We start from the raw sequence: 18,744 nt of genomic DNA, 5'->3' as shown, positions 1-18,744 counted from the left end.
GAGGTCTAACAGAACAAGCACAGAGATGAGTCCACTGTCCGAGGCCATAAGAAGATCATTTGTAACCTTCACTAATGCTGTTTCTGTACTATGATGAATTCTAAAACCTGACTGAAACTCTTCAAATAGACCATTCCTCTGCAGATGATCAGTTAGCTGTTTTACAACTACCCTTTCAAGAATTTTTGAGAGAAAAGGAAGGTTGGAGATTGGCCTATAATTAGCTAAGATAGCTGGGTCAAGTGATGGCTTTTTAAGTAATGGTTTAATTACTGCCACCTTAAAAGCCTGTGGTACATAGCCAACTAACAAAGATAGATTGATCATATTTAAGATCGAAGCATTAAATAATGGTAGGGCTTCCTTGAGCAGCCTGGTAGGAATGGGGTCTAATAAACATGTTGATGGTTTGGATGAAGTAACTAATGAAAATAACTCAGACAGAACAATCGGAGAGAAAGTGTCTAACCAAATACAGGCATAATACGATAAAGATAACGATACGTCTTTGGGATGGTTATGAGTAATTTTTTCTCTAATAGTTAAAATTTTGTTAGCAAAGAAAGTCATGAAGTCATTACTAGTTAAAGTTAATGGAATACTCAGCTCAATAGAGCTCTGACTCTTTGTCAGCCTGGGCTACAGTGCTGAAAAGAAACCTGGGGTTGTTCTTATTTTCTTCAATTAGTGATGAGTAGAAAGATGTCCTAGCTTTACGGAGGGCTTTTTTATAGAGCAACAGACTCTTTTTCCAGGCTAAGTGAAGATCTTCTAAATTAGTGAGACGCCATTTCCTCTCAAACTTACGGGTTATCTGCTTTAAGCTACGAGTTTGTGAGTTATACCACGGAGTCAGGCACTTCTGATTTAAAGCTCTCTTTTTTAGAGGAGCTACAGCATCCAAAGTTGTCTTCAATGAGGATGTAAAACTATTGACGAGATACTCTATCTCACTGACAGAGTTTAGGTAGCTACTCTGCACTGTGTTGGTATATGGCATTAGAGAACATAAAGAAGGAATCATATCCTTAAACCTAGTTACAGCGCTTTCTGAAAGACTTCTAGTGTAATGAAACTTATTCCCCACTGCTGGGTAGTCCATCAGAGTAAATGTAAATGTTATTAAGAAATGATCAGACAGAAGGGAGTTTTCAGGGAATACTGTTAAGTCTTCTATTTCCATACCATAAGTCAGAACAAGATCTAAGATATGATTAAAGTGGTGGGTGGACTCATTTACTTTTTGAGCAAAGCCAATAGAGTCTAATAATAGATTAAATGCAGTGTTGAGGCTGTCATTCTCAGCATCTGTGTGGATGTTAAAATCGCCCACTATAATTATCTTATCTGAGCTAAGCACTAAGTCAGACAAAAGGTCTGAACATTCACAGAGAAACTCACAGTAACGACCAGGTGGACGATAGATAATAACAAATAAAACTGGTTTTTGGGACTTCCAATTTGGATGGACAAGACTAAGAGTCAAGCTTTCAAATGAATTAAAGCTCTGTCTGGGTTTTTGATTAATTAATAAGCTGGAATGGAAGATTGCTGCTAATCCTCCGCCCTGGCCCGTGCTACGAGCATTCTGTCAGTTAGTGTGACTCGGGGGTGTTGACTCATTTAAACTAACATATTCATCCTGCTGTAACCAGGTTTCTGTAAGGCAGAATAAATCAATATGTTGATCAATTATTATATCATTTACCAACAGGGACTTAGAAGAGAGAGACCTAATGTTTAATAGACCACATTTAACTGTTTTAGTCTGTGGTGCAGTTGAAGGTGCTATATTATTTTTGCTGGTTATTGGTAGTCTGGGAGCAGGCACCGTCTCTACGGGGATGGGGTAATGAGGGGATGGCAGGGGGAGAGAAGCTGCAGAGAGGTGTGTAAGACTACAACTCTGCTTCCTGGTCCCAACCCTGGATAGTCACGGTTTGGAGGATTTAAGAAAATTGGCCAGATTTCTAGAAATGAGAGCTGCTCCATCCAAAGTGGGATGGATGCCGTCTCTCCTAACAAGACCAGGTTTTCCCCAGAAGCTTTGCCAATTATCTATGAAGCCCACCTCATTTTTTGGACACCACTCAGACAGCCAGCAATTCAAGGAGAACATGCGGCTAAACATGTCACTCCTGGTCTGATTGGGGAGGGGCCCAGAGAAAACTACAGAGTCTGACATTGTTTTTGCAAAGTTACACACCGATTTAATGTTAATTTTAGTGACCTCCGATTGGCGTAACCGGGTGTCATTACTGCCGACGTGAATTACAATCTTACCAAATTTACGCTTAGCCTTAGCCAGCAGTTTCAAATTTCCTTCAATGTCGCCTGCTCTGGCCCCCGGAAGACAATTGACTATGGTTGCTGGTGTCGCTAACTTCACATTTCGCAAAACAGAGTCGCCAATAACCAGAGTTTGATCCTCGGCGGGTGTGTCGTCGAGTGGAGAAAACGGTTAGAGATGTGAACGGGTTGGCGGTGTACACGGGGCTTCTGTTTAGGGCTACGCTTCCTCCTCACAGTCACCCAGTCAGCCTGCTTTCCTGGCTGCTCGGGATCTGCCAGGGGGTAACTAACGGCGGCTAAGCTACCTTGGTCCGCACCGACTACAGGGGCCTGGCTAGCTGTAGAATTTTCCACGGTGCGGAGCCGAGTCTCCAATTCGCCCACCCTGGCCTCCAAAGCTACGAATAAGCTACACTTATTACAAGTACCGTTACTGCTAAAGGAGGCCGAGGAATAACTAAACACTTCACACCCAGAGCAGAAAAGTGCGGGAGAGACAGGAGAAGCCGCCATGCTAAATCGGCTAAGAGCTAGTAGCTACGCTAAGCTAGCGGATTCCTAAAAACACGCAAAGTGAATAATGTGTAAATAATTTAGAGGTGATTCAGCAGAAGGAGTGCTTTAGTTAAGGCACGTAAAGATTACACTGGGAAACAAATCGTAATCTAGATAACTAGATCAATCTAACTGCGCAGATTAAACAGCTAACAGATACAGAAAAACACCGCTGTGCTCCGGAACAGGAAGTGATACAATACCGCAGTGAGAGCCAACCACCAGTAGAGGCAAGCAAGCAAACAATGTATATCATAGTACAGAAACAGCATTAGTGAAGGTTACAAATGATCTTCTTATGGCCTCAGACAGTGGACTCATCTCTGTGCTTGTTCTGTTAGACCTCAGTGCTGCTTTTGATACTGTTGACCATAAAATTTTATTACAGAGATTAGAGCATGCCATAGGTATTAAAGGCACTGCGCTGCGGTGGTTTGAATCATATTTATCTAATAGATTACAATTTGTTCATGTAAATGGGGAATCTTCTTCACAGACTAAGGTTAATTATGGAGTTTCACAAGGTTCTGTGCTAGGACCAATTTTATTCACTTTATACATGTTTCCCTTAGGCAGTATTATTAGACGGCACTGCTTAAATTTTCACTGTTACGCAGATGATACCCAGCTTTATCTATCCTTTCAGTTTTCAAATTGCCTTTTTATGGCCTTGCCTTACAATATAAAGCGCCTTGGGGCAACTGTTTGTTGTGATTTGGCGCTATATAAATAAAATTGATTTGATTTGATTTAGAAAGTGTTTAACCCTATGTAATACAGCTATTATTTGTGCTACCTTAATTTTCACATAGTAAATATGTGATTTCCAGGTCAAATGCTCATCTAAAGTAACACCCAAAAACTTTACTTAATGTGCTCTTTCGATCTGTAATCCTTCAGTAAATAATGACACATCTATATCTTTTTATCTACTGCAAAAAATCATAACTTTTGTCTTGTCTATATTTACAGACAAACGACTTGAATTAAACCATGTTAATATTTTTTTAAATTTTCACTACAATTCCAAAAACATCTTTAATATTTTCACCGGAAAAAAATATAGTTGTGTCATCTGCAAATAATATTATCTTTAATAATGGAGACACTGCACAAATATCATTTACATAAATTAGGTAAAGTATGGGTCCAAGGACCGACCCTTGGGGCACTCCACAAACTATATTACAGTATTTTGATTTAATGTTATTTATTTCAACATACTATTGTCTATCTTTTAAAGTGTGCCACACCTCGAATACCATACTTGTATAGTTTTTTTCAATAATATTTTATGGTTCAGTGCGTCAAAAGCTTTTTGAAGGTCGACAAATATACTTACTAAATACTGTTTTTTCTCAAAGGTATTTGCAATTTCTTCCGTTAATTCCATGATTGCTGTAGCAGTTGAATAATTTGGGCGAAATCCATGTTGACTGTTCATTAAAACATTATATTTACTGATAAATTGAGTAAGTCTTACTACAAATAATTTCTCTAAAATCTTTGATAACTGTGGTAGAAGCGATATAGGTCTATAATTTGTGAATTCATGTTTATTTCCTTTTTTATAAAGTGGAATTATTATAGCTATTTTCATGCAGTGTGGAAATACCCCTTTACTAATTGATAAATTGCATATATGGGTGATTCTTAGACTACGGGCACTTATTATGTCCTTTGATCATATTGTATGAAAAACAGAAAAAAGGGGAAATTTCACACTTTTATAGTTATCTTTACAATGAAATTGTTTTAAGAAATTTGTTCTAGTAGTCTATGATGACTTTTTCACCTTTTTTCAGCATCATTATATGCAAATATTGCCGTTTTGTGCTTGTCCCACACCCAGACTTTTGATCTTCAATGATAAAAATGAATGGTAAAAAAACGTTTTTTTCTAATGTTTTAAAATATCTCTGAATAAAATATCAGTAAAATAATCAAAACATAATTGGGGTATTCAATGTCATACAACTGTTGAGTGTGATTTTTTTAACAAAATGTAGTTGTCCCACACTATTGCCGTAATTTCCACCACAACACTGTAATGTCCCTTTAAACAGTTTGTATGAAAGATTGTTTGGGTAGTTTCTATGGAGATAATCAGTGACATCAGAGCACATGTATATAGCGCCAAATCACAACAAACAGTTGCCCCAAGGCACTTTATATTGTAAGGCAATGGTGTGGTGGAAATTACATTTACAAGGCCAACAGTGCCCGTAGTTAAAGAATCACCCATATACCCACCACCCATTGAAAGGTTCAATTATTACATCTATAATTTTCTTAATTACCAACATGTTCATATTTGCATAGTCATTAGATTTTTTATTTGCATACTGCTGGACAATGTTTAATATTTCATTTCTATTTTTTCAAGAAAAATACTGTTGACATTGTCTTTTATAGTATCTAGATCAATGTTGTCATTTGGAATTTGTTGGGCCGAGGTAGGGTCAATGTTTTTAAAATAATTATTGAATTAATTTGCTATTTCTAATTTGCTACTAATTTCAACTTTATCTTTAATAAAATGATTTGGAATATTCTGTGTTGTCTTGCCTTTTTGCATGACTGTGTTTATTACACCCCATGTAGCTTTTGTGCTTTCTTTATTTTGATCTAACAATTTGCTGTAATAATCCCTCTTTTGTCTTCTTATAATTCCTAATAGTTTGTTTTTATATGTTTTATACCTAGCTTCAGCATCTTTTGTTCTTAGTTTAAGAAACATTCTATAGAGGAAGTTCTTTTTCTTACAGGCATTTTTCAACCCATTTGTCATCCATGGATTATTGATACTTTTTTCCTTTGCTTGAGCACTTATTTTTACTTTTTTACAGTGTTTGTCATAGAGGCTGACAAGTATGTTCAGAAATATGTTGTAAGATGTATCAACATTGTCAGTATACACCAAATCCGAATTCTGAATTCTAAGAGCTTCTCTAAATGCTTCCACTGCCTTGGTTGATCTATCTCTTACAAATATTATACCTTTATCCTGGGCAATAGTGCAAAAGGTATTTTTAAAAATTGCAAATACTGGAAGATGATCACTCACATCTGTCATGAAAATACCGCATTTTAAATTACTTAACGTATTTGTAAATATATTATCAAGGGATTTAAACCAACACTTTTCATATATTTGGAAATTCATTAGATGCAGTTGAGTTTCTGAAATCTATGTTGAAATCTCCACATAGAAACACTGATTTGTTGTTAATTTGGTCAAACATCTCTAGTATCTTATTTGTAAATATATTCATACAAGATCCAGGCGTTCTATAAACACAACTTACTATAGTATTCTTATCCCTTTCATTACAAATTTCTACAGTAAGAATTTCCATCAAACAATTCACTGTAAATGTTTTCTCTTCGATAACTTTGCATTTTATATTTTTATCTATGTAGAGGGCAACACCTCCTCCTTTTTTGTTTATTCTATTTAAATAAAACATATTGTACCCTTCTATCTGAACAGTATTAATATCATTATGTTTCAACCAAGTTGTTGTGGGCTGGGGTGTTTGGCTGGCTTGGTTTTTGTTTTCTGTTTCTCCCACCAGGTGGTATGCATTCAGGACTGAGTGGCTGAGCATTAGGACCTCACCCTGAACACCTGAGGCTTGTTTTCACATGCAGGTCATCAGGACTCACAGCTGTGGTGTATTCTGTCTTGATCAGAGATTGCTGCATTTAAACCTTGAATGCACAGTGTGTGATGGCCAGAGACTCGACCTTGTGAGCAGACGTGTGAGATCGACGTCAGGAGAACAATCTCACCATCACGGACGCAGAGACCGCTCCAGGTTTGACGCCACAGTCTGTGAAGGAGGATTGGGTGAGGTCTCACGCTCTTCAGCACACTTCCTGAGGTAATTTGGTTTTGGTGACTTTTATGAAGTAATGACAGTGGATTTGGTGTCCCTCACACCTTGTTGTATCGAGCTGTCACGTTATGCTAATTGTCTAATCAGCTTCTGCTGCAGTGGAGATTTGAACTGAGTTGTTCCGTGCCTGCAGGGTAAGAAGCTGATGTATAGATTTAAGCCAGGAAGTGTTTGCTGATTGCGTGCACCTTTGAGTTGTGTCTCTCTGTGTGGAGTTGGACTCACCTCCATGTTTTCTTTCTTCACAGACTTGGTTTGTCGCGGCCACCTGGGGGGTGTCGGCGGGGTCCCTGGGTCCAAACTGCTGTGGCTCCGGACCGTTTGCGCTGTTGAGAGCGCGCCGTGTTTCCACCTCACCAGACCGCGGACTTTTTAGTTGTTTAGCACTTCACTCACTGTTATGTTTATTAAATTCTGTTACCTTTTGAACCGTGCTCTGCTTATTTTATGCTGGGTCCTTTCAAACGCTGGGTCAGTGCTCCGACCGCGTCCGACACATAACACAAGTTTCTGTAACTGCATTAACTTCAAAATTTCTTTTTAACTGATTCAGATACTCAGTTATTTTTGCTAAATTGCATTTTAAACTTCGACTATTGAAATGAATGACGGACAGTGCTTTGTCCTCATTTTTACCCATTTCAGCATTATATTTTTGAGCTGTATAATATTCACACTCATTTTTGACCTTACACAGCAAAATGGATTCATCATATTTCTCTAAATCATAAATTGTGTCATCATCTATATGTATTATTCATGTATGTGTCCATAGGAGTGACTTTCCAGCCTGTTATTCGCTAATCAATTGTCCCAGTCCATTCCAGAAGCAGTCTTTTCCTCACTCAAGGCATTTATTGACCAAATTTAAACCTCTCGAGTTCTTTTATGTCATGTATCAGCTTAATAGATTCGTCCAGATCCTTCATGTACACATTCCCATTTCGTGTCCAAGTCCCAATGATTTTCTTCTGCTTTCGTAGCAGCCTTGCCTCCCTTGTGAGAGCTCCTTTTTTTTTTGTAAGGTGTTCGTTTATAAACACATTTGTTCCTTTCAGATTTCTTGCTTGCATTAAAACATTATTCCTCTGTTTCCTGCTAATAAAACGAATGACAACAGCAGGCCTTGATTTCTCAGTTTTTCGTGGCAATGTATGGCAAACAGATATTGCTTCCTTGCAGATGTTTATACATTTACTATTTAGGAAATCCACCACCTGTTGCTCCAGCGACTGCAGTTCTTCCCTCGGCGCATCTTCTGTTGTCTCTGCGTTAGCTGCCGCCCTGGCGTAGGAGTGGTGTCTCGTTTCGAGCCCAGAGATCAGTAGGTCGTCTCGCCTCGTATACTGCTCCAATTCATCAACACGTTGTTCCAGCATATATATTCGTTGGTCCCTTTCTCTTCTCATAGCTTTCAGTGTGGTTACTTCATCCAGAAGCTTGAGCAGACTCTGCTGTTGTGTCGTTAACTGTGTTAACTCGCCAGACATAAAGTTCAACGATCGTTTGATTTCCTCCATATCTTTAACAGCTGGCATGGTTTCACTTCTACCTTTATGTCCAGTTTATTTGTACTTCCTGTCCACAATGTTTGGGCTAACAGGCATCAGCGTTAGCCCAAAAGTGGCGATGTTGTGTACAAACCGGCAGTGCCACAGCGTAATCCAAATCCACAGGGGTAGAGCCCTGTGGAAATACTCGAGTGTACCTCTCAACGGATTTGCTGTTAGACAAAAATCACAGCTGCCTTGTTACTTTTCACAAACCCATCCAAAATCTTTCTCCTTCACGCTCACCGTGCCGTGCTGGCAGCCAGCCAGCACTCCACTTATTATTCCAAATTAAAAACACCTATTTGAGGTTGTTAGCTGCATAAAGACACCTGTCCACCCCACACAATCAGTAAGACTCCAACTACTAACATGGCTAAGACCAAAGAGCTGTCCAAAGACACCAGAGACAAAATTGTAGACAAGGCTGGAAAGGGCTACGGGGCAACTGCCAAGCAGCTTGGTGAAAAAAGATCAACTGTTGGAGCAATTATTAGAAAATGGAAGAAGCTAAACATGAGTGTCAATCTCCCTCGGACTGGGGCTCCATGCAAGATCCCACCTCGTGGCATATCAATGATCCTAAAAAAGGTGAGGAATCAGCCCAGAACTGCACAGGAGGAGCTGGTCAATGACCTGAAGAGAGCTGGCACCACTGTTTCCAAGGTTACTGTGGATAATACACTAAGACGTCATGGGTTAACATTACCGGCATCTTACCTGTCAAACGAAAGAAGAGACGTCGAGGGAAGCGTGGGGGTACACTTGTCAAGCTGAAGCTTTGGCTGACACATTCTGCAGATTTGTACAATATCCCCATTGAATATATGGACTGTTTTCGTCGTTTCACGTCGTGCCGCACCTTGATCTTTTCTGGCGCCTGGCTGGTTCCTGTGGTTCCTCCGATTGATGTGGAGCCCTGGACGCTACGTACCACCAAGCCACGTCAAGCTGAAGTCTCTCCAGGCATAAACCACGCCAACCTCTGAGGCCTTAGCCAGGTAGCTTCGGAGGCTAATACACAGATTATCAACTGTGCGCTAGTTAATGCGCGTTCCGTGATGAACAAGACTTTCATTTTGCAGGATTTCTTCTCCACACACTTTTTGGATGTATTGTTTGTGACTGAGACTTGGATCTCTGCGGGTGAGTCCTCAGCTGGTTCCTTCGAACTGCTCATTCATTAATGTTCCAAGAAGCAGTGGTCGGGGTGGTGGCATTGCTACTATTTTCAGAGACAGTTTGGCATATAAAAGTATTGTGCCTGGATGTTTTTCATCATTTGAATTATGCTGCTTTGAACTGGGACACCGCAATCCTGTGTTGTGCGCACTTATCTATCGCCCACCCAAGCACAACAAAGATTTTTTTAAATGATTTCTCTGACTTGCTTGCAGCTGTTATTCCACAGTATGATCGAATCTTACTTCTGGGTGATTTTAATGTTCATGTTTGCTGTCCGTCCAAGCCTTTGGCTACTGAGTTTTTAGAATTGATTGATACCTTTAATTTTATGCAACATGTTACTGAAGCAACGCACATATTTGGTCACAGGTTGGACTTGCTTTTAACTAATGGTTTTGATGTCAGTAATGTTCAGCTTTTGGATGCAGTGTTCTCTGATCACCGTTAGGTGTTATTTAATTTTATTTTGGACAGCAGTAATAAACCCAGTGTTTCTGCATGCTATCGGCGGCAGCTGAGGCCAGGAGCGGGAGATCATTTCTCCTCCCTTTTTGTGGCCTCAAAAAACAATGTAGCTGTCACATGCCAAAACACAGAACAAATTGCATCTACTTTTCTTTTGGCATGCAATACCATTATGAACACTATTGCTCCACTCAAAGCTATGTGCCCTAAACCCAGGCAGGAGCCCTGGTTGAATGAAACTGTGCGACAGGCCAGACGTGAGTGTAGGAAGGCGGAGCGCAAATGGAAGAAAGATGGACTGACCGTCTCCTATCAAATTCTTAAAAAAAGTTGGAGAAAATTCCAAAATATGGTCAGGTCTGAAAAGGCAAAATACTTTTCCAATCTAATTTCTGATAACTGGGACAAATCTCGTGTTCTTTTTAAAACTATTGGATCTTTGTTAAACCCTGGCCAATCCACCACTTTGGAAGCAACTCAAGTTGTTTGTAATCGCTTTTTAAATTTCTTTAGTGATAAGGTCGCCAGTATTAGGGCTGGGATGACTGTCACTTTGGCCGGTTCAATCATGGCTCACACCTGTTCTGCTGTGTTAGACCGGTCTGAACCTGTGTTATTTTCAGATTTATCAAATATTGTTAAAATCTCAAACCTTCATTTTGTCCCTCAGACTATATCCCCCCACGACTCTTTAAAGAGGTCTGGGGAACTATCGGCCCTGATGTTGTTGTTTTGGTCAACAGCAGCCTTATGTCAGGAAAAGTTCCTGCATTTTGTAAGCAGGCTGTAGTTGAGCCTCTTTTAAAGAAAGCGAGTCTTGATAACTCTGTTATCTCTAATTATAGGCCCATATCTAAGCTTCCTTTTATTTCAAAGATTTTGGAAAAAGCTGTTCTTGTACAACTACAAGAGTTTTTAGAAACGAACAACATTTTAGACAGTTTTCAGTCAGGTTATAAATTATTTCACGGCACGGAGTCTGCACTTTTAAAGGTTTTTAATGACCTGTTTTTAATCACTGATTCTGGTGATTCCGCCATTTTGGTGCTTTTAGACTTGACTGCTGCCTTCGACACAGTTGACCATGCAACTCTTTTATCTCTTCTTGAGAACTGTGTGGGTGTCAGGGGGACAGCCTTGGACTGGTTCCATTCTTACCTTACAGGCCGTTCATTTACTGTCAGGCTGGGGGAGTCCACCTTGTCTTCTGTTCCTCTGAACTGTGGAGTCCCCCAGGGTTCTATTCTTGGGCCTATTCTCTTCACCCTATACCTTCTCCCGTTAGGTCAGGTGTTTAGAAAACATGGCATATCTTATCATCTTTATGCAGATGATACTCAAATTTATTTGCCTATTAAGAAGAACGCTAGCAGCCCCCTGACACCCTTGCTTGTGTGCCTGGAAGACATCAAGGCTTGGTTGGCTCAAAATTTTCTTAGCTTAAATGAGAACAAAACCGAGGTGATGGTGTTTGGGCCCAGTGTTGGTTCCACAGTTCGATTAGACCTGGGGCCTCTCAGTCAACACATGAAGCCCACAGCCACCAACCTTGGCATCATTATGGACTCTGATCTTAAACTGGACAGGCAGGTCAAGGTGGTTGTTAAATCCAGCTTTTATCAGCTTCGTCTTTTAACCAAAATTAAATAAATTTTATCCTTTTCTGACTTGGAGCGCGTCATGCATGCTTTTATTTCTTCACGCCTGGACTACTGCAATTCACTTTTTTTTGGAATTAATCAAAATACACTTCACAGATTGCAGTTAGTCCAGAACGCTGCTGCACGCCTCTTAACTGGGAGCAAAAAACATGAACATATTACACCCATTCTTGCGTCTTTGCACTGGCTCCCTGTTAATTTTAGAATTGATTTTAAAATTTTATTATTTGTTTTTAAAGCTTTAAATGGACTGGCTCCACAATATATTGTAGACCTCCTCCAAATTTACTCCCCAACACGTGCTCTGAGGTCTGAGGGCCAGCTCCAGCTTGTGGTGCCTAGGACGAGACTTAAGACCAGGGGGGACAGGGCCTTCTCTGTGGCTGGGCCCAGACTCTGGAACGCTCTGCCTCTCCACGTTCGAACAGCCCCCACAATGGAGTGTTTTAAGTCTCATCTGAAGACCCACTTTTATTCTCTGGCTTTTAGCTCTGCATGAGTTGTATGGTCCTCTGTTGTCTTTGGCCTAGTGTTTTATTTATTTATTGTTTTATTGTTTTTATGTTTATTTATTTATTAGTATCTGAGTGGGTTTATTGTTTTGTACAGTTGTATAATCATTTTTATGTGCAGCACTTTGGAAACTGTTCTGTTGTTTAAATGTGCTATATAAATAAAGTGGATTGGATTAAAATCATGCATGGCACGGAAGGTTCCCCTGCTTAAATCAGCACACGCCCGTCTTAAGTTTGCCCATGACCATTTGGATGATCCAGAGGAGTCATGAGAGAAAGTTATGTGGTCAGATGAGACCAAAATAGAACTTAATGGTCTTAATTCCACTTGCCGTGTTTGGAGGAAGAAGAATGCTGAGTACCATCCCAAAAACACCGTCCCTACTGTGTAGCATGGGGGTGGAAGCATCATGCTTTGGGGGTGTTTTTCTGCACATGGGACAGGACGACTGCACTGTATTAAGGAGAGGATGACCGGGGCCATGTATTGCGAGATTTTGGGGAGCAACCTCCTTTCCTCAGAGCATTGAAGATGGGTCGTGGATGGGTCTTCCAACATGACAATGACCCGAAGCACACAGCCAGGATAACCAAGGAGTGGCTCCGTAAGAAGCATATCAAGGTTCTGGAGTCGCCTAGCCAGTCTTCAGACCTAAACCCAACAGAAAATCTTTGGAGGGAGCTCAAACTCCGTGTTTCTCAGCGACAACCCAGTAACCTGGCTGATCGAGAGAAGATCTGTATGGAGGAGTGGACCAAAATCCCTGCTGCAGTGTGTGAAAACCTGGTGAAAAACTACAGGAAACGTTTGACCTCTGTAATTGCAAACAAAGGCTACTGTACCAAATATTAACATTGATTTTCACAGGTGTTGAAATACTTATTTGCAGCAGTAACATGCAAATAAATTATTTAAAAAAATCAGAGATTGTGATTTCCGGATTTTTTTTTTTTTAGATTATGTCTCTCACAGTGGACATGAACCTAAGATGAAAATTTCAGACCCCTCCATGATTTCTAAGTGGGAGAACTTGCAAAATCGCAGGGTGTTCAAATACTTATTTTCCTCACTACACACTATAAGGTCATGTGATTTAACTTACATGCTATTCTTCATTTAGATGACGTTTAGCTAACATGTAATCTAATAATGTCTTAAGTCTTATGTGTCCATCATTATTGTGATTAAAGGGTTGTGGAGACTCAAAGTGGGCCACAGCAGTCTTATGTCTGGAAATGGCTGCTTGAGGGGAATCCCCAGTGACCTCATGGGGGAACCCCAACAATAAAAACAAATATGTCTGCTGTTGGTGATGACTCGTGTGTGGTTAAAACACTGAAACCACGCCCACTGTGTGTCACAAAAACAGTATGTTGTGTGACGATTTCTGTGCCAAATGCAAAACAGGTACTTTTCTTGGCATTTGTTACTTTTAAGTCTTAACCTATCAACTGTCATTATGCAAATGTTGGGGGTCGTGTGATGCACAACTGCTCGAAAAATATAGTTATAGGAGCTTAAAATGATTTTACATTCATAATTTAGGCGAATGTCTTCTACTGCTGAACTGCATGTACAGAAAATGTTTCTTAAATTAAACAACAAGAAACGGTTTCTTAGAAGAACCTTCCTTGAATTCACACATCAAAAAGTATTATTTTGATATTGGACCCATGTAAAATAGACAAATGAGGGCTGAACTTACCAGCCACCGTAGGCAAACAATCCGCTGTACAGGGCCAGACCAATGCTACCAAACTCGTATTTGGATTCTTTGAAAGAATTCTCTGGCAGAAGACCGTCAGTGCTACCTAGTGAAGATGAGGAAAGAATGTCAAAGGGCTGGTGTAGAACAAAGAAAACCCCAAAACCCTCTACAGATTAAAGCATCACTGCTTTGAGTCTGCACGGACATTAACCGACCTGCACAATCTGCACAGAAACTCAGACAGTTAATAATCAACAGGCATTGTGGAAAGACTCTGGAGAACAGCCACAGGCACTTAGCAACAAACAGACTCCTTTCCAACATGGAACAGGTTACACTTCCAGAAATCTCCTTAGCAATGGCTAAATTTTATTTACACACAAGTTTACAAGTTTTCTTCTTCTTCTGTATTAGTCTGTTTCCATTTTTCAACTGCAATCTGTGAAATCTAAGAGAGTACAATCTGTCTATCTTCCTCTTCTTCACCTCTGAAGTCATCCTACAAACCACAGTCCTGTGCTGCCTAGCTACACTTTCTTCTGCCACCACTTTACAGTCTCCAATTTCTTTAAGCTTGCATCTCCTACAAAGGATGTAGTCCACCTGGGTGCACCTTCCTCCACTCGTATATGTCATCCTGTGCTCCGTTTTCATCATAAAGTAAGTTAGTAAAGCTAAAGCTGCTTTAATAAGATAAGGGAAGCTGAATCAAGTCTCACAATTGTATCGGGCAGTGATCAATGCCTTGCTCAAAGCCAAGGGACTATTAGTTGATGGAAATGGAAGAATTCCGATCTTGGGGGACTAGGGTTAGGTTAAGAATGACTGATTTGGCATCAACACAATCACAGACTTAATAATTGCAGCCTATTTTATAATTTTTTTCTATTTATAATTCTAAAAGCCCTCTATGGACAGGTGTTGAAAATTAGCATATTTTGCTATAACACTTAAAACATTGCATCTGGTTTGTCCAATGTGAATGTTATGTCCATATTAAATTAATTTTTTTTTTTTTTACTGGGATTCAAACCTTCACCTCCTGCTTGTATTTTCAACCATGTGTCATCATGAACACTGTATTGTATATGGTTACTTAGTTACAGCATTTCTGTCTCTGCATGTTCTGACTCTGTGTTGTGTTTTTCTTCTATTTTGTTTGTATGATGAAAGCAGATGGTCACCCCTCTGAGTCTGGTCTGCTTGAGGTTTCTTCCTACAACCCCAATTCCAATGAAGTTGGGACGTTGTGCAAAATGTAAATAAAAACAGAATACAATGATTTGCAAATCCTCTTCAACCTATATTCAATTGAATACACCACAAAGACAAAATATTTAATGTTCAAACTGATAAACTTTATTGTTTTTGTGCAAATATTCAATCATTTTGAAATGGATGCCTGCAACACATTTCAAAAAAGCTGAGACAGTGGTATGTTTACCACTGTGTTACATCACTTCAAAAAAGCTGAGACAGTGGTATGTTTACCACTGTGTTACATCACCTTTCCTTTTAAAAACACTCAATAAGCGTTTGGAAACTGAGGACACTAATTGTGAGTGTCATGATTGGGTATAAAAGGAGCATCCCCAAAAGGCTCGCCCATTCCCAAGCAAAAATGGGACAAGGATCACCACTTTGTGAACGACTGTGTGAAAAAAACAGTCCAACAGTTTAAGAACAATGTTTCTCAACATTCAGTTGCAATGAATTTATGGATTCCATCATCTACAGTCCATAATATAATCAGAAGATTCAGATAATCTGGACAACTTTCTACCCTTAAGCGGCAAGACTGAAAACCAACACTGAATGCCCGTGACCTTCAATCCCTCAGGTGGCACTGCATTAAAAAACAACATCATTGTGTAAAGGATCTTACCGCGTGGGCTCAGGAACACTTCAGAAAACCATTGTCAGTTAACACAGTTCGTCACTACATCAAAGCGAAAGCCATACATCAACAACATCCAGAAACACCGCTGCCTTCTCTGGACCTGAGCTCATTTGAAATGGAGAGGCGCAAAGTGGAAAAGTGTGCTGTGGTCTGATGAGTCCACATTTCAAATTGTTTTTGGAAATCATCGCAGTTGTATCCTCCAGACAAAAGAGGAAAAAGACCATCCAGATTGTTACCAGCGCAAAGTTCAAAAGCCAGCATCTATGATAGTATGGGGGTCTGTTAGTGCCCATGGCATGGACAACTTACACATCTGTGATGGCACCATCAATGCTGAAAGGTACATCCAGGTTTTGGAGCAATGCTGCCATCCAAGCAACGACTTTTTCAGGGACATCCCTGCTTATTTCTGTAAGACAATGCCAAGCCACATTCTGCACGTGTTACAACAGCATGGCTTCGTAGTAAAAGAGTGTGGGTACTAGACTGGCCTGCCTGCAGTCCAGACCTGTCGCCCATTGAAAATGTGTGGCGCATTATGAAGCACAAAATACAACAACGGAGCCCCCGGACTGTTGAACAACTGAAGTCGTACATGAAGCAAGAATGGGAAAGAATTCCACCTACAAAGCTTCAACAATTAGTGTCCTCAGTTCCAAAAAGTGTTGTTAGAAGGAAAGGTGATGTAACACAGTGGTAAACATACCACTGTCCCAGCTTTTTTTAAACGTGCTGCAGGCATCCATTTCAAAATGAGCAAATATTTGCACAAAAACAATAAAGTTTATCAGTTTGAACATTAAATATCTTGTCTTTGTGGTGTATTCAATTGACTATAGGTTTAAGAGGATTTGCAAATCAATGTATTCTGTTTTTATTTACATTTTACACGTCCCGACTTCATTGGAATTGGGGGTTGTATAATTAAAAAAAAATGCTAAGGGAGTTTTATCTTACTGCTGTCACCATTGTGCTTGATCAGGGGGTGGGTGACTCTAGACCTTGCTTGAGTAGCACCTTGAGATGACTTACATTGTGATTTTGTGCCACATAAATAAACATTTAACATTTGGGTCAAATCCATACTCATGACCCTCGTGACCCTGCTGGTTACAGCAGCTCCTAAGTGTAGCTTTGTGATCTACATTCCTGTTGGTGCTGTTCCATACAACAGTCACATTCTCAGACATGGTGATGGTTACTAAACCAACAGCCCCAAGCAGTGTTGGTAACAGACTTAGCCTTAATCCACTGTACAGCGTGAGAAACACCCTGTTGCAGTTCAGTCCTTCTTTATGACCAGCTCGCACACCGGCCTCCCAAAAATCGAAGAGGATGCAGACAGCCCTGTGAGGTCACCCCACCTGGACTGTGCTGCCCGACATACCAGCCCGGCAGGGGATCTGGCTGGATCCAGGTGCATAAGATTGTCTTTATAGCCAAGGTTAACTGTTATTTATTCCACGTCTGGAGCAAAACTCCCAAATGAAGTCTGCAGGCTTGAGCCTCCACGATCTGCTTTTTCATCTGTCTGAAAATCCCCAAATTTTAATTTAAACATCAAGAAATGCACCTGTGGGCACAAGTCAGCTAATTAGCTAACAGCTAATTGACAAAAGTAACTATTTCATTCATGGATTATCTTTTCTGAAAACTTTGAAAACAATGAGCGGATTAATTCAGCTAAATTTACTTCTGCTTACATTTTTGTGTTTAACAGCCAACAATATTTGTAAACTCTAAAATCATACGTTTGTTCCTGTTGGAGCTCATACATTAATCCAATAAGCAAAACTGACATTTCTTATTTTTTATTACATTTTGATCATTATCTGATTTTAACATGTTAAATGTTTTGGGAACCTTCACGTTTACGCTACAGCATATTAACTTCAGCTCTTTCACTCTGTTTATTCAGGAGTTTAGATCCAAACAAACAGACAAACTGAAAAATCCCAGTCACAGCTCAATTCATACGATAAAAGTTATCAGTTGAACTTTATCAGAGTGAATTTCTTTCCAGTTAGCAGATCAGCCTGTTATTGAAGCTAACTTTTAGGCTAGCTGTGCCCACCACTAGACAAATTTATGGAATTTCAGGGAAACATATTAAAATTTCAGCTATTTGGGTATTTTTCAGGGTTTTAGCGAAAAGAAAGCTTAAGCCAAATGTTTAGCATTGTCACAGCTAACTTCTTTTCAGTTTGCAGATAAGAGGTTATCCAGTTGTTAAGCGCTGACATAACGCATCACATGATAAATCTGTTTCCGAGTCCAAAGACCTCCAAGTTTACAATTAAAGTTACTGTTGTGTGGGCCGCTGAAGAGGAGGTACTGCTGGCCCACCACCACCAGAGGGTGCCCTGCCTGGAGTGCGGGCTCCAGGCACTAGGGGGCGCTGCCGCCTTGCAGGAGCAGCCAGAGTGACAGCTGTCACCCCTCACCTGCGACAGCTGTCATCAATCATCGGATCTGCAGGGGTATATCAGCAGGACGGCATCTCCACCTCATTGCCGAGATATCGCTCTACCAAAGAGGTAACGTTCTCAGCCGATTCTATTGTCTTCCTGACAGTAATACTTTGTTGCTTGTGTGCAGACAGTGAGTAGTACAGCTGGAGACTGTATTGGACTTTTTGGATAAGTACTCACATTCTTACACTACAGTATTTTTCTGACGAGAGGTGGAGGTGGTGTTTCCACCCTACGTGTTGCTGGGTGCTGCCGCACCCACACCTGACTGTTTCTGTTCCTCGCCAGCAGTACCGGATCCGACGAGCGGAGGCAGTGGCCACCTGGGAGTTCGGGACTTGGCGGCTCCAGTATTCCCGGGGTTCGGTGGCGGAGGAAATCGGGTGGTTCCGGTTCGACTTGGACAGACGTCTCCTATCTTCGAGCCTGCCCACACGACACCGTTGACATTTGGCTTATTTCGACATTGTAATCAGTTGTGTGTGTTGTGCGTGTTTCACAACAGTAAAGCTTTGTTATTTGACTTCCTCCATTGC

At 40.4% G+C, this 18,744-nt stretch overlaps 1 protein-coding gene across 1 annotated transcript in view; it reads right to left on the bottom strand.

Moving 5' to 3' along the window:
* Window positions 1–18,744, bottom strand: part of slc7a5 (solute carrier family 7 member 5) — a 68,088-nt gene that overhangs the window by 20,614 nt on the left and 28,730 nt on the right. Inside the window, exon 3 of the mRNA XM_034177244.1 lies at window positions 13,832–13,937. Coding sequence (XP_034033135.1) covers window positions 13,832–13,937 — 106 coding nt within the window. The remainder of the gene's footprint in view (window positions 1–13,831; window positions 13,938–18,744) is intronic.

This window comes from Thalassophryne amazonica, chromosome 8 (assembly GCF_902500255.1).
Source record: "Thalassophryne amazonica chromosome 8, fThaAma1.1, whole genome shotgun sequence".
NCBI classification, from domain to species: domain Eukaryota; kingdom Metazoa; phylum Chordata; class Actinopteri; order Batrachoidiformes; family Batrachoididae; genus Thalassophryne; species Thalassophryne amazonica.
This window is presented reverse-complemented; position numbering and strand designations above follow the sequence as displayed.